At 36.8% G+C, this 13,993-nt stretch overlaps 4 protein-coding genes across 5 annotated transcripts in view; 2 read left to right on the plus strand and 2 right to left on the minus strand.

The window, feature by feature from the left end:
- Window positions 1-1,450, minus strand: part of LOC104754493 — a 2,782-nt gene extending 1,332 nt beyond the window's left edge. The window contains exon 1 of one of the 2 annotated variants that reach the window (XM_019239300.1): window positions 748-1,450. In XM_019239300.1, coding sequence (XP_019094845.1) covers window positions 748-1,065 — 318 coding nt within the window. In that variant the 5' untranslated portion in view covers window positions 1,066-1,450. Of the gene's footprint in view, window positions 1-417 lie in introns of those variants that run through there. The other variant, XM_010476698.2, reaches the window with a different exon arrangement.
- LOC104754494 (probable serine/threonine-protein kinase At1g54610) lies at window positions 3,681-7,118 on the plus strand. The gene is made up of 7 exons (XM_010476699.2): window positions 3,681-4,740; window positions 4,834-5,118; window positions 5,218-5,535; window positions 5,614-5,841; window positions 5,928-6,143; window positions 6,233-6,571; window positions 6,664-7,118. The coding sequence occupies exons 1-7, from the start codon at window positions 4,126-4,128 to the stop codon at window positions 6,814-6,816; spliced, it is 2,154 nt and encodes a 717-aa protein (XP_010475001.1). The 5' UTR covers window positions 3,681-4,125; the 3' UTR covers window positions 6,817-7,118.
- Window positions 7,964-11,359, plus strand: LOC104754496 (switch 2-like). The gene is made up of 7 exons (XM_010476701.2): window positions 7,964-8,438; window positions 8,548-8,654; window positions 8,828-9,994; window positions 10,078-10,204; window positions 10,295-10,570; window positions 10,660-10,882; window positions 10,979-11,359. The coding sequence occupies exons 1-7, from the start codon at window positions 8,046-8,048 to the stop codon at window positions 11,284-11,286; spliced, it is 2,601 nt and encodes an 866-aa protein (XP_010475003.1). The 5' UTR covers window positions 7,964-8,045; the 3' UTR covers window positions 11,287-11,359.
- LOC104754495 (unconventional prefoldin RPB5 interactor-like protein) lies at window positions 11,276-13,601 on the minus strand. Its single transcript, XM_010476700.2, has 10 exons — window positions 13,320-13,601; window positions 13,175-13,234; window positions 12,880-13,047; window positions 12,390-12,776; window positions 12,233-12,307; window positions 12,106-12,139; window positions 11,856-11,974; window positions 11,722-11,763; window positions 11,556-11,621; window positions 11,276-11,470 (listed from the first exon to the last, which is right to left on the minus strand). The coding sequence occupies exons 1-10, from the start codon at window positions 13,521-13,523 to the stop codon at window positions 11,414-11,416; spliced, it is 1,212 nt and encodes a 403-aa protein (XP_010475002.1). The 5' UTR covers window positions 13,524-13,601; the 3' UTR covers window positions 11,276-11,413.

A 13,993-nucleotide genomic window follows, 5' to 3' on the forward strand; every position in this document is an offset into this window, starting at 1 on the left:
GACCTTCAAAAAGGCAAAAAACCATCCAATGAACTTAGCTTGTCACATGAAGTCTTGCTTTTTTGGATTTTGATGTTGCAACATGTTTAATTTTGATGTTAATCGTGTTTTCATCATTTTTATGTTTCAATAGGTTTAAATACTCAGATTTGTAATGAGGTTTTTGGTTATCTATCAAAGTTCTTAACTATTTAAAAACATATCTGTTTATTTCATTTCCTTAAAATGCAACGTTGTAACTTAATTGTCTTAACAGTAATCATCTAGATTTAAAAACACTATGGACGGAAGGGATTTTTCATTAACAGATTTTAACTTGAGGGGGCTTTCGATTAGCTAGATAATTGAGGGGTTTTATTTATTATACATCTTTAGTTGAGGGGTTTTATTACTAAAAACTCTAAAAAAAAAAGAAAAAGCAGAAGACAAGAGTTTCTTCATAATATAATCATCAAGTTTTCCAGATTAAAAAGAAAAAAAAAAAACACCCTAATCCAAAGAAACAAAAAAAAAAAAAAAATCCCAAAATCACAAACTAAAAAAACCCTAAATCGAATCAAAATCTTTTCTGATAAGAATAAAATAACCCAAAACAGCACAAACAGCAGCAACAGCATTGCCTTCTTTCAAAAGAACCTTAAAGACAAATCCAAACACTTCTCTTGTAATCTTGCGAGCTTCAACAACCAAAACTCTTCTCGATTTCCCAAAAAACGCGAGCAAAACAACCACCGATATCCAAATCACCATAACCGCAGGAACCGCAACCGCAGCCGCCGCAACCATGGACATGGCTCCAAACACAGCTCCCAACACCACAGAAGCGTAAACCGCCGGTAACCGCGACGGCGACGGAGATGAGGTGTACTGAAGCTTGTACCAGCTAAGTACAGATGTGAGAAAGTTCCAAGAGGAAGACAAGAGAATAGCGTAGACAGCTACAAAGAGACAAACCCATGTCCGTCTCTTGCTCATGATTCGCATAAAGATAAGGTACGATCGTGGTGGAGACAAAGAAGAAGAAGAGCCATTCGATGTTCTTGGTGACTCTGTTGGATCCATCATCAGCGAGAGAGAGAGATCTAATCCGATTCAGAGATTATTACTACCTTTTTTATTTTCTTTAGCGTAGGAATTGAAATATCCGTGGATTTGTGAGATTTGTCCCAAAAGATGCAAAGAAAAGAAGAAAATGTGTTAAATCTTCAGATTTGAAGGGAAATAGATTTTTAGTTCACGTGAATCATACTCTCATGTGGAAGAGCGTGTTTTACACTCGTTTGTTTCGAGGATCGAAGTGGAGTACACGCGCTTATGTGTCGTTTTGTTTATTGGTAATCCCACAAGAGACCAGACATGGAAACTGCGTGAACTGTGAGATCAATCAAAAGTATTATAATTTCCATTAATATCATATGCTTTACTCTTTTTCTCCTCTCCAATTTAAGAAATTAACCAGGATACGCATTTTCTGTTTATTCCATTGTGTTTTTTTATTGCAATAAGAAGGTTATCAAAATCTTTTTTTTTGGTGGTAGGTTAGTCATAGAGTGCGCCTCTTCGCTTATTTTAGCCGACAAGAAAAATAAAAACGAATCACTTAACCTTTAATTATACTTTCCTTCTTTATAGTTTTGTCTATTTCTTAGTATGAAGAACAACGGGGAGCGAAACTTCTTGACGCTTACCGCTAAGCCTTTTTTCTTGAATCCCATATATGATGAATGCGCTTGTCTATTTCTTATCGTCAAGTCATAAGTCGTGGAGTATGAGCTTTTTCTTTTTTTTCTTGAATATTCTTTTTGCGTCTAGCCATCAAATGAGATGAGATTCTCTGAGCATTTATCTTCACTAATCATATTAAGTTGAGAATCTGTAATCAAATATTTTGGCCAACCATCTTCCAACTACTTCCAAGTATTCTTTGCTTGTCATTTATATGTATCAATTAAATCGTATATCAATAGTCACTTTATTATAATCCCATGACCGGATAATTCCGGTGCAATACAACAGTGGCAGCACCACATCCAATGAAGATGTCGGCATCCTCCCTCTATAGTTAACCATTTTGTAATTAATAATTAAGTTAGTTTTTTTTGTCAAAAGACATCGTGCTATCGTGTGCGCCAAGTAAATTAAAGTATTCCATAAAATCTATATATTAATATATGTAAAGACCTCTTACATTAGTACACACTATACAAGCTGTATTTGGCAACTTATTATCTCACATAAACACGCCTGTATATTAGATGTATCATGTATGTATTTGGCAACTTATTATCTGCTAATGTCAGTCAAACGATCACAACTCTGAACTTTATTCGGTTATTTGTATTCGTGATTACTCTTTCCTTTACTGTTTCAGAATTCTCATGTTTCATAATTCATTTCCAATAGTAGGATCTTCATAAAATATCTTTCATTAATTATTATTTTAAAAAAATATTCTGTCTAAACACACAATGACACAATCATGGATTATTCATTATTCTGAAAAGTTTTTGAATTCATATCCATATATGATATTTTTAGGCTTAACAGACGACCTTTTTTTTAACCACGATTACAATCAAACTAGGAGATATCCCGTGCTATAATTGTTCGGTAAATCTATATATATATATATATCTTTTTGAATACTAATTATTTTAGAATATTATAGTTATTTGTTTGATGTATAATTCAGTTTTCTATTGCTTGTTTGTATTATATGCATCATTATTTTATAAAATATTTCGAAGTAGTAATTATAATATTGTAATTGTGAGTAAATAAAATTAATAAATTTATCAGCCACATAAATTTAAGTTTTACCAATCTGCCATTGTGAAAAATTAAAATTCATATTTTTTCTTCATAGATTGAGTAATATATCTTTGATTTTAAAAATTCAAATCACAACATATGCTAAATTTTTTAATATATTTATTAATCATAAGTATTGTATGATAATTCAAAACAATTTGTAAATAAAATTAAAAAAAGATGATAGGAAAACTATAATTTAAAATCTTAACAAAATCTTCCAAATCTAGTTATTAAAAATAATCATATTCTCTACTTGGATATAAAATCATAGTTTCAAAAATTCTGATTGGTTATATATTTTTAAAAATAAATAATAATTTTCTTCCATAATTAATTAGAAAATATTTTTTTTTTGAAAATTAATAATTATTTAAAAAGGATATATTGTTTATATCTAGTCAAAGTATTTATCATCTTTATTAAATTAAGTAATTAATTTTTATTAAATATTTTTAATAGCATTTAAATGTGATTTTTTACATTTTTTTAAGGTTAGTTTCATATTTGTACTTCTCAATTAATATAGTAGGATCATTTTGAATAAATACAAACAAACACAAAGTAAGCAGTCAAATACAATCAAATATTTGAATGACCAAAATTGGTATCAAAATCTTTTTAAAATCCAACTAATATTTAATCAAACATTTAAGTTGACTAAAACAAATCTTCAAACAAATTTTTGAATTGGCTACTATTTTTTTGGTAATTGAATATTGTTGTAATGGACAACAACAATGGCATATAGTAACAATTAAACTCACATTTAATTTTAAATCTGACATTTTTTATTAAAGAAAATTAAAAGAGAATGCCATGGAACAACAAGGGCGGCTAAGTTAGTTATTTTGATGACATTTCACCTTTTAATACAATTTCTTATAATCGATCGATGATGATTGTGACTCACTGTACGTAAGCGTTTAATCAGTCAAAATCCAAAAATCTCTCAACTTTGCTTTTTTACATTCCTTTGATTCTTCCATTCAACGCTTTAGGCTAAAGTCAATCATCATCAATTTCCATTAAATTTTCACTGATTTGCGGCGAAAGTTTTGATTTTTTTGTTTTCCGGTGAGAATCACTCTGTTTACTTGTTCTGAGGATTTCAGTCTCTGGTCTTCTTCTTCTGGAGAAAACAAAAAAAAACACGATCTTTGTTTTTTCGTGAACTGGGGTTTGCCGTTGGAGTGTTGATTGGTTCTGAGTAGATTGAAATTAGGGTTTTAGATTTCAGGGGGAGTTGGATTGTGAATAAAGGTTACGTTTTTGCTTATGTTTATGTGTAAAGATTCATCTTTTAGTGCTTAGATGGGTTGTGTAAGTTCTAGGCATAGGCCTTTTAGGAGAAAGTCATCAACACTCAATGAGTTACCTGTGGAGAGACCTCCTTCCTCGCGGATTGATTCGTCGAGGATAGAGGAGTGGATCCAACCGGCAGATGGGTTTGATAGATCCAGTAGCAAGAAAGATGCCAATGTTAGGTTATTTAGTTCAGGTAGGTTTCATGATGATCATCAGATTGGGAAGATATTGGAGTATCCTGAAACGGTTGGTCATATGGATCGAGTTGTTCATGATCAGGATTTGAGAAGGGTCTCTAGTGCTGTTGCAGACCCGGATTTGGAGATTGATCCAAAGGTTATGAAACAGAAGGTAGATAGATGGAATAGCAGGGATTCTAAAGTTTCTAGTCAGTTTTCTGATTATCTTCTGACTGAGAGGGAACCAGAGAAACCTCGGACTGAACCTTCGGTTCTACCGGTTCCTCGGGAACTGAAGAGGGACCCGAACTTTGTTGCTCCAAATGATGTAGAGAGGAAGCAAGTGGCTGCAGGATGGCCGACTTGGCTGGTCACCGTTGCAGGTGAGGCACTAGTGGGTTGGACTCCACGCCGAGCAAATACTTTTGAGAAGCTGGAGAAAGTAAGCTTCTTTTTGTTAACTCTCTTCTTTGTTGCAAATCCTGTTTTTGTTTAATATGTAGATTCAGAGTGAAACTGTAATTTATGGGTGCAGATTGGTCAAGGAACATATAGCAATGTGTATAGAGCTCGTGATCTTCTTCATAACAAGATCGTTGCGTTAAAAAAGGTCCGATTTGATCTTAACGATATGGAAAGTGTTAAGTTTATGGCAAGAGAGATCATAGTAATGAGACGGCTTGATCATCCTAATGTATTGAAACTGGAAGGGTTGATCACTGCCCCTGTTTCTTCGTCTCTCTACTTAGTTTTCGAGTATATGGATCATGATCTCTTAGGCCTTTCTTCGCTACCCGGTGTCAAGTTTTCAGAGCCTCAGGTATTGCATATAATTTGCTTTGCTAGCTACCACAATGAGAAAGTGTAGAGTTTGTGTCGCTTCAAAATCCGTGTCTTTTTCTATGTTTCTGTTCTTTAGGTTAAGTGTTACATGCGACAACTTCTAAGTGGGCTTGAACATTGTCACAGCCGCGGCGTTCTTCATCGCGATATAAAGGGCTCAAATCTACTGATTGACAGTAAGGGAGTCTTGAAGATAGCAGATTTTGGGTTAGCCACATTTTTCGACCCTGCAACAAGTGTTCCATTGACTAGCCATGTTGTCACTCTTTGGTACCGGCCACCAGAACTTTTGCTTGGAGCCACTCGTTATGGTGTTGGCGTTGATCTATGGAGCACAGGTTGCATCTTAGGTGAACTATATGCTGGTAGACCGATCCTCCCTGGAAAAACCGAGGTATGCAAATTCTCGTAGATTTCATTTCCTCCAAATTTGAGTTTGCTTCTACTCAAATGAAGTACTTACTCTTTCCAGGTAGAACAATTGCATAAAATCTTCAAGCTTTGTGGTTCACCACCAGAAAATTACTGGAGAAAACAGAAGTTATCGTCCTCAGCTGGATTCATAACCACAGTTCCTTATAGACGTAAAGTATCAGAGATGTTTAAGGACTTTCCTGCAAGTGTTCTTTCGCTTTTAGAGACTTTACTCTCCATAGATCCTGATCACCGGAGCTCTGCAGATTGTGCCCTTGAGAGTGAGGTAAATGGTTCTTGATGTTTTACTATTTATTTTCCTGAGGTCATCAAAGCAGTATTAGTCACAAAACTCTGTTTTTTTTTGGTCAGTACTTCAAAACCAAGCCATTTGCTTGCGATCCATCGCACTTACCAAAGTATCCTCCTAGTAAAGAGATTGATGCTAAAATGCGGGATGAAGCGAAAAGGCGACAACCAATGAGGGCGGATAAACAAGAACGGCAAGACTCTATGACGAGAAGATCACACGAAAGAAAACTTGTCCCACCGATCAAAGCAAATCACTCTCTATCAATGACAATGGAGGTAAGTAACTCTGTAGAAGGTCTTAACTTTTAAGGTCACAATGACCATGGAGGTAACTGTTAAGCAAATCACTCTTGTGGCAAATGCAGAAACAATATCAAGATTTGAGAAGAAGAAACGATAGTTTCAAGTCGTTTAAAGAGGAGAGGACTCCTCATGGCCCAGTTGCTGATTATCTAAATATGCAAACTAGAAACAATCAAACTGGTGGGAGAATTTCATACTCAGGTCCATTGATGAGCAACAGGAATATGGCTAAGTTAACGATGCATGTGAAGGAGAATGCAGTCCCTAGATACCATCAAGCTAGAGTAAACCAGAAGATGTTATCGGGATCAGTCTCCTCCAAAGCATTATTAGGTCGGCAAGATCAACCAGTCATGAATCAAAGAAGAAGGGATCGAGCACCAGTTGAAGACCCTTCTCGGGTTAGTTAATAATGATAACTGTTTTTATTGTTCTTCTTTTTTTGCAGCGGTTGGTTGTTTTACTAACATAACTCTGTTTCTGTGTGTACCAGTATACTCCAAGTGACAGCAAGATTTACATGTCAGGACCATTGTTGGCTCAGCCAAGAAGAGTGGACCAGAGGCTTGAAGAACATGATCGGCAACTTCAGCAAGTCAACAGACAAACACAAACGACACGCCAAGGCCGAACTCGCAATTGGTAGAGCAAAATTATGTATCAAAGAACTGAGTTGTCTGTAACTTGTACCACACCAAATAACTATTCAGGACAGACTCGTCAAAAAACATGGTGTTGGTTTCATAGATTGGGATGATAGGTTCTAGTTCTACTTACGGCTTAAGCCGCGATTTGTTGATTATAGAGTGCTGTATTTATTAAAGAGTCATCATAGAGGTTTGTGTACATATACGTAATCTCTCCTTTACTTTTGTTATACTGTATTAATTTGTTCTTTTGATGTTATCTGTGTACATATTATACGTAATCTCTCCTTTACATTTGTTATAGTGTATTAGTTTGTTCTTTTGATGTTAAATGGTGAGACGTTTGATATATATAGTAGAGTATTGCCTGAGAATCATCATCATCTTCTCAAAAGAGCTTGATACCGAGATTGAATTGTCCAATTCTTAACAAGCAACAAAAGCAGGTCAACCAATCTTAAGTACAGATGTAAGATAAAATCAATTCTTTTAAAAAAAGGTAAAAACATTTAACTGAAGATCAGAGTATGATGTCATTCTCATACACAGAGAGTTCTGTGTCAGAAGGTGTCCTAAGATTTATCTGATTTCTCATCACTTCTTCAGTATACCACTTAGTTCAAAGCCAAAACAAATATGAATTCAACAAAAAACAAAAGCTGAGATTTTTTCATTAGGAACAAAAAATTCTCTAAAACCGTGAACAAGAAAATAAAAAAAAAACGTAACTTTCTAGGAAAAGAATAACTGGGATGAATCAGAAAGAACGTAGCGAGTTGAAATTTTTATCGATCATATGAAATCATCACCGATCTACAACTTTCATCACTTTCTTCACAAAAACATTTTGAAAATCAAATAACCAAAGAATCCTATCCTATCAAAAAAAGAAGCAGAAGATGGGATTGAATTGACAATTGAGAGACTCTTATCGGCGATTACAATGAGTTTGCTATATATAAGAGATGAAACAAGAAACCCTAAACCTAGAAGCATGTTTGGATACAAAGCAAAACTTTGGGCTTCGTTTATTTAAATTCGGCCCATTACTTCTAATACAAGTACAAAATATTTCCCTTTTTGGCCCCTTTATTTTGCTTCTTTATCATAATAACAGCGAGTTAGTTTTAAATGTTTCTAAAAATTACAACTTTATTTCAGTTTCTCAAAAAGCACTTCTTTAATTTTGTTTCGTTCGTTGCTCTCTCGCAGCGCGATCGATTTAGCGATGTCGTTGTTACACACTTTCAAAGAGACCTTGAAGCCCTGTGGTACTTTTCCATCATCTTCATCGTTGCGAATCTCATCAACCCAAGAATTAGAACCGCCGAGAAAGCCTCCCAAATCGTCTCTCTCACAGCAGCTTCTGCGTCTCGATGATTCCTACTTCTTACCCTCGAAGCACGAATCTAAAATCTCCAAACCCGAGGTCGAAGGTTTTGATCATAGCGAAGATGATCCCAAAAGAAATATCAAATTTGAAGAAGAAGAAGAAGAAGATGAAGACGATGAGACGTCGATTGAATTCGGCAGACCGGGATTAAACCGGGCTGAATTTGACTATACCGGGCCTTATGAACCACTTGTGCTGTCATCAATCGGAGAGATTCCGATCATAAAGGTTGTTTTCTTACGAAAGTCTCAATTTTTACTCATGTTTGATGGAACTCTTTAAGTGTTTATGATTCTTCACGAAATCTGATTTTGAGTTATATGATTTGCTGCTGTAGGTACCTGCTTCTATCAACTGTAGATTGCTTGAACATCAGCGAGAGGGAGTCACGTTTCTGTATAATCTTTATAAAAACAACCATGGTGGCATTCTTGGCGATGACATGTGAGTTCTTCTTTGTTTTGTTACAATAATGTTCTATTTTTATCCATCTGTTGTTACATTCAGGGAGACTACTTCTCCAATACAAATGGATTTGGTTTGATTGTTTATGAGAATGTTCTGTAATAGCTTTATGTTTGGTGATAATGGAACTCTGATCATAAGTAGTGACTCAGGGGATTAGGCAAGACCATTCAGACAATTGCGTTTCTTGCTGGAGTGTATGGAAAAGATGGTGACGGTAGTGATACTTCTGTTTCGGAGTCTGAAAAGGGTCCTGTACTAATAATCTGTCCTTCTTCGATTATCCATAATTGGGAGAGTGAGTTTTCTCGATGGGCGAGCTTCTTCAAGGTTTCGGTGTACCACGGATCAAACCGAGATATGATTCTTGATAAACTCAAGGCACGGGGTGTTGAGGTACTTGTAACCAGCTTTGATACTTTTCGAATCCAAGGCCCTGTTTTGTCCGGGATTAATTGGGAGATAGTGATTGCTGATGAGGCACATCGGCTAAAGAATGAAAAATCTAAACTTTATGAGGCGTGTCTTGAGATCAAGACGAAGAAAAGGATTGGTCTTACAGGTACAGTGATGCAGAACAAGATTGGTGAGCTATTCAACCTTTTTGACTGGGTAGCGCCAGGGTCACTAGGCACTCGTGAACATTTCCGAGAATTCTATGACGAACCGCTTAAGCTAGGGCAGAGAGCTACTGCTCCGGAAAGATTTGTCCAGATTGCAGATAAGAGGAAACAGCATTTAGTCAGTCTTCTACGTAAGTATCTGTTGAGGAGGACTAAGGACGAGACAATTGGGCATCTGATGATGGGGAAAGAGGATAATGTAGTCTTCTGTCAAATGAGTCAATTGCAGAAACGGGTGTATCAAAGAATGCTGCAGCTCCCTGAAATTCAGTGCCTTGTAAATAAGGACACTCCATGCGCTTGTGGAAGCCCGCTTAAGCAATCTGAGTGCTGCAGAAGGATTATTCCTGATGGAACTATGTGGAGTTACCTTCATAGAGACAATCCTGACGGCTGTGATTCTTGTCCTTTCTGCTTGGTGCTTACATGCCTTTTGAAACTTCAGCAGATAAGCAATCATCTGGAGCTTATTAAACCAAACCCAAAAGATGAGCCAGAAAAACAGAAGAAGGACGCAGAGTTTGTATCTGCAGTGTTTGGGTCAGATATTGATCTAGTAGGAGGAGTTTCCGCAAGCAAGAGCTTCATGGACCTTAGTGATGTTAAACATTGTGGGAAAATGAGAGCTTTGGAGAAGTTGATGGCTTCTTGGATTTCAAAGGGTGATAAGATACTTTTATTCAGTTACTCTGTCAGGTTAGTTTTTGGAATTACTTCCAGGTTTTTATGAATGTAGGATAATATTTGTTGTTATAAGCTTTTGATTCACTACGTTGCAGGATGCTGGACATACTGGAGAATTTTCTAATTAGAAAAGGTTATAGCTTTGCAAGACTTGATGGTTCTACTCCGACTAATCTACGACAGTCTCTTGTAGATGATTTCAATGCGAGTCCCAGCAAACAGGTTTTTATTAATGGAACCCTATTCAAAAGAGATCCTCTTTCTTCTTACCTACTTCTGATCTGAAAATTAAAGGAGCTTTTATTGTGTCAGGTGTTTCTTATATCAACTAAAGCTGGTGGGTTGGGACTAAACCTTGTGAGTGCGAACCGTGTGGTTATATTTGACCCAAATTGGAACCCATCTCATGACTTGCAAGCGCAAGATAGATCATTTCGATATGGACAGAAACGTCATGTGGTTGTTTTTCGTTTGTTGAGTGCTGGTTCCCTTGAGGAACTAGTTTATACAAGGCAAGTATACAAACAACAGCTTTCAAACATTGCGGTTTCAGGGAAAATGGAGACAAGGTACTTTGAAGGCGTCCAGGTATGTAAAAGAATACAGAGTCTTTAATTCAGTAGTCTCATTAAAGAGATTGTTCTCTCTTCTAATGTTTTGGTGCGTCTTGTGATCAGGACTGTAAAGAGTTTCAAGGCGAGCTATTTGGGATTTCAAATCTGTTCCGTGATCTCTCTGATAAGCTCTTCACTAGCGATATTGTTGAGTTGCATAGGGATAGTAACATCCATGAGAATAAGAGATCATTGCTTGAGGCAGGTGTTTCAGAAGATGAAAGAGAAGAAGAGGTCTTGTGCTCTTATAAACCCGAAACAGAGAAACCTATCCTTAAAGACTTGGGTAAGAATAAGACTGAACTGTGCTCATCTCTCTCCTTGACTACATTTTGTGATAAATCTTTTAAACGTTTACCCTGGCTTGTGTGACTATTTATAGGCATTGTGTATGCACATCGAAATGAAGATATCATCAACGGTGGAGAGACAACAACATCAATATCAACATCTCAGAGGTTCAATGGAGATAGTAATGGTGATGAGTGTGCGGATCAAAAGAAGAAGAAGAGAAAAGGTTGTAGTGAAGAGGTGGATATGTCTTCAAACAGGGAACAAAAAAGAGAGAAGTACAAGATGTTAGCCGAGTTTAAAGGCATGGAGATACTGGATTTTAGTAGATGGGTACTGTCAGCTTCTCCATTTGATAGAGAGAAGCTACTTGAAGACTTTTTAGAAAGAGTCGAGTAACAATTTCAGATTTCTTGATGTAAAATTGGTTAACTAATTGTATACAAGATGCACACAGTTGCTTGTGTTCTTAGTTCTTACATATCATAAGGCCACCCAACAAAAAGTTGTACACATATCTGACAAGCTACCTTCTCTGGGCCTTAAATCTTGAAACTGGTTTTGATGGTTGAGACGGTGAAGACTACAAATAACAAACAAACAAAATGCAGTCAGAATCATGTTCCCTGCATTATGATTGTTATGAAGTTCGCGTGGTTAAAACGTACCTGCGTTTGGCTGTGTGTGCTGGCCTCTAGATTATGGGCATGCTCTACGATCGATCCCGTAAAAGCCTGCACAAGTTGGATCAGATATTTAGCAACCTTAAAAGGAAAATCAGATCTACCTGAACAACTATACAACTAACAAAAGCTTGGGCGAAAGAGATATAACCTTGGTAGAATCAAACTCGGGCTCTGCTTTCTGCATAGGTGACTGCACCCAAAAAAAGTAAGGTATTAGCTTGATATCGAATGCAGACTGATCTATGGGTTCCAAGTGTAGCTTAAAGTATAAGATCCAAATACCTCAATCTTTTGTGGTCCTGCAACATTGGTTTTTGCCTTTGCTCTGGAAACAGAAGAGGTCGCTTGAAAGTCTCTCCATGTTCCAGCGTTTTGCTGAGGGGTTCCGCCACGTGATTGATCTATTGATAAGATAAGAACATACATACATGTTGGTTGGAGAATGGTTGAAGACGATTCGGTTTTACATATATTAATTTGACAATGAAGTCTACTTTTCTGATGTCTGAAATGCTTAGATCACAAAGCTAACCTTTGGAAAGATATTGTGGCGTTGGTCCGATACACTGCCATAATGCAATAACAAGTAATATGATCAGAGAAGGAGGTGTAAAACACTAATGAAAGAAGGGAAGATCACAATGAAAGGTTTTTCTTACATTGAGCGGATCGTCTAGGTCTTTTTGTGGATTTTTCTCCGGTATCACTTCAATAACTTTGGCTTTAACTCTTGGCTGGATTAAAAGTAATTAAACATTAGGACAAACCACTAACCATAAACATCAACCCAGATGTGAAATTTCCTTTGAAAAATACCTCTGAAACCATGGGTGCGCTAGTGGAAGAGCTATGGCTGGAAGCTTTCTTAGGAAAAGATACGGTGGTTTCCTGTCTCCCGTATTCAATACTATTGCGGTCTGTCTCACCTCTAATTCCTTTCACCAAATAGTGCTCGCTCTCCTCCGCACTTTCTACAGCAGAATCATGTTCTTCACCTCTATCGTCCACATCCTCACCCTCCAGTTCTTCTTCCATTTCAAGTTCATTCAACCTGGACATGATTCGTGCAAAATCCTCGTCTTCAGGTTCAACTTCTTCAGTCTCTCCTCCAGGAAGAGCAGAAGACTCTTTTCCACTTGACTGAATCACAGCTGCAGAGTCATCTTCTTCTACATACTCTTCTCTTATCTCAACAAGTCCTTCCTATAAAAAACAATCAACAAAACACCACTTCAGAACGCATATGCAGAACTCAATAAGGACAAAGGAATTAACACATGATCGACTCTTCCACCAAAAAACCTACCGCTGCTTCAGAAGCAGTTGTAGTGAAGAATGAAGCCTCCGTTTGAAAATCTTCAATCTCAGCTTTAAGAGAATGAATTTGAGACTGTAAAGTCTTGTCTCTTCTCTTCAAGAAGTCAACAGTTTGTTTCGATGATCTATCAGTATAGTAATTCTCTCCCAACAACACCTAATATGAATCACCAAAAACAATCCTTTGCTTCAGCTTAAACTAATTTTGAACTTTCACACTAGCCTTACTATCTTACTGAGAAACTCCTAAACCTGGAATCGAAACGAGAGAATATGAAACATACCAAACACTCGTTGGTGTGAATCAATCGACCTGGGAAAAAGGCGATTTTGCCGAATGGAACCTGTGTACACAAAAAGCATCAGACGGGAAACAAAAATTAGATTACAAAGGGAGAGAATAAAGAAGGAAAGGATGTAAAACCTCACCATAACGTTGTGATGGAGCTGATCGGGAAGCTTCTTGACGAGATTGATGAGATTGTCGTTTTCATCTACGAACTGTTGGAGACGATTCATCTCTACTCGCTTCTCTCCGATTTTCTCCTCCACGTAACTTGCTGCTTTCCGTGCTTCCTCCTCTGAGAACAACGACGCTAACGGCGTCACAGTTCCTTTCGCCGGCGGCTCCATTCCGGTAAGGGTTTTAAGTACAGCGACGATTCCAGGAAAAAAAAAAAAAGAAGCAGAAAGAAAATAAAATAAGGAAATTGAGAGGGAAGCAAGTCAAAGGCTTCTAAGTGTTATAATGAACTTAATGGGCCGATTATTTATGGCCCAAACTATTTTATATGATATTTTCGTAAACAAAGAATAGGGTACCCAAGCTAAACGAATTATACTAATCAGGATTAGTAAAATTCCATTTATACTAATCATTGATTATTTTAGAGAATTATGATGTGCGTGATATATTATTACTACCCACACATGAGTCTCACATGTAATGCAAGTGTGGAGATAATGCAAATGGGTTGGCAAGTAGGCTTACACACGAGAAGAAGGCCGACATGGTTATGCTACTTCAATCTATTATATTGTAATTTGATGAATTCAATTCCGATGTTTCGTAGTTTTGAACTAGCTAGCTACTGACAATATAA

The sequence above is a fragment of the Camelina sativa genome, chromosome 17 (assembly GCF_000633955.1).
Source record: "Camelina sativa cultivar DH55 chromosome 17, Cs, whole genome shotgun sequence".
Classification (NCBI taxonomy): Eukaryota; Viridiplantae; Streptophyta; class Magnoliopsida; order Brassicales; family Brassicaceae; genus Camelina; species Camelina sativa.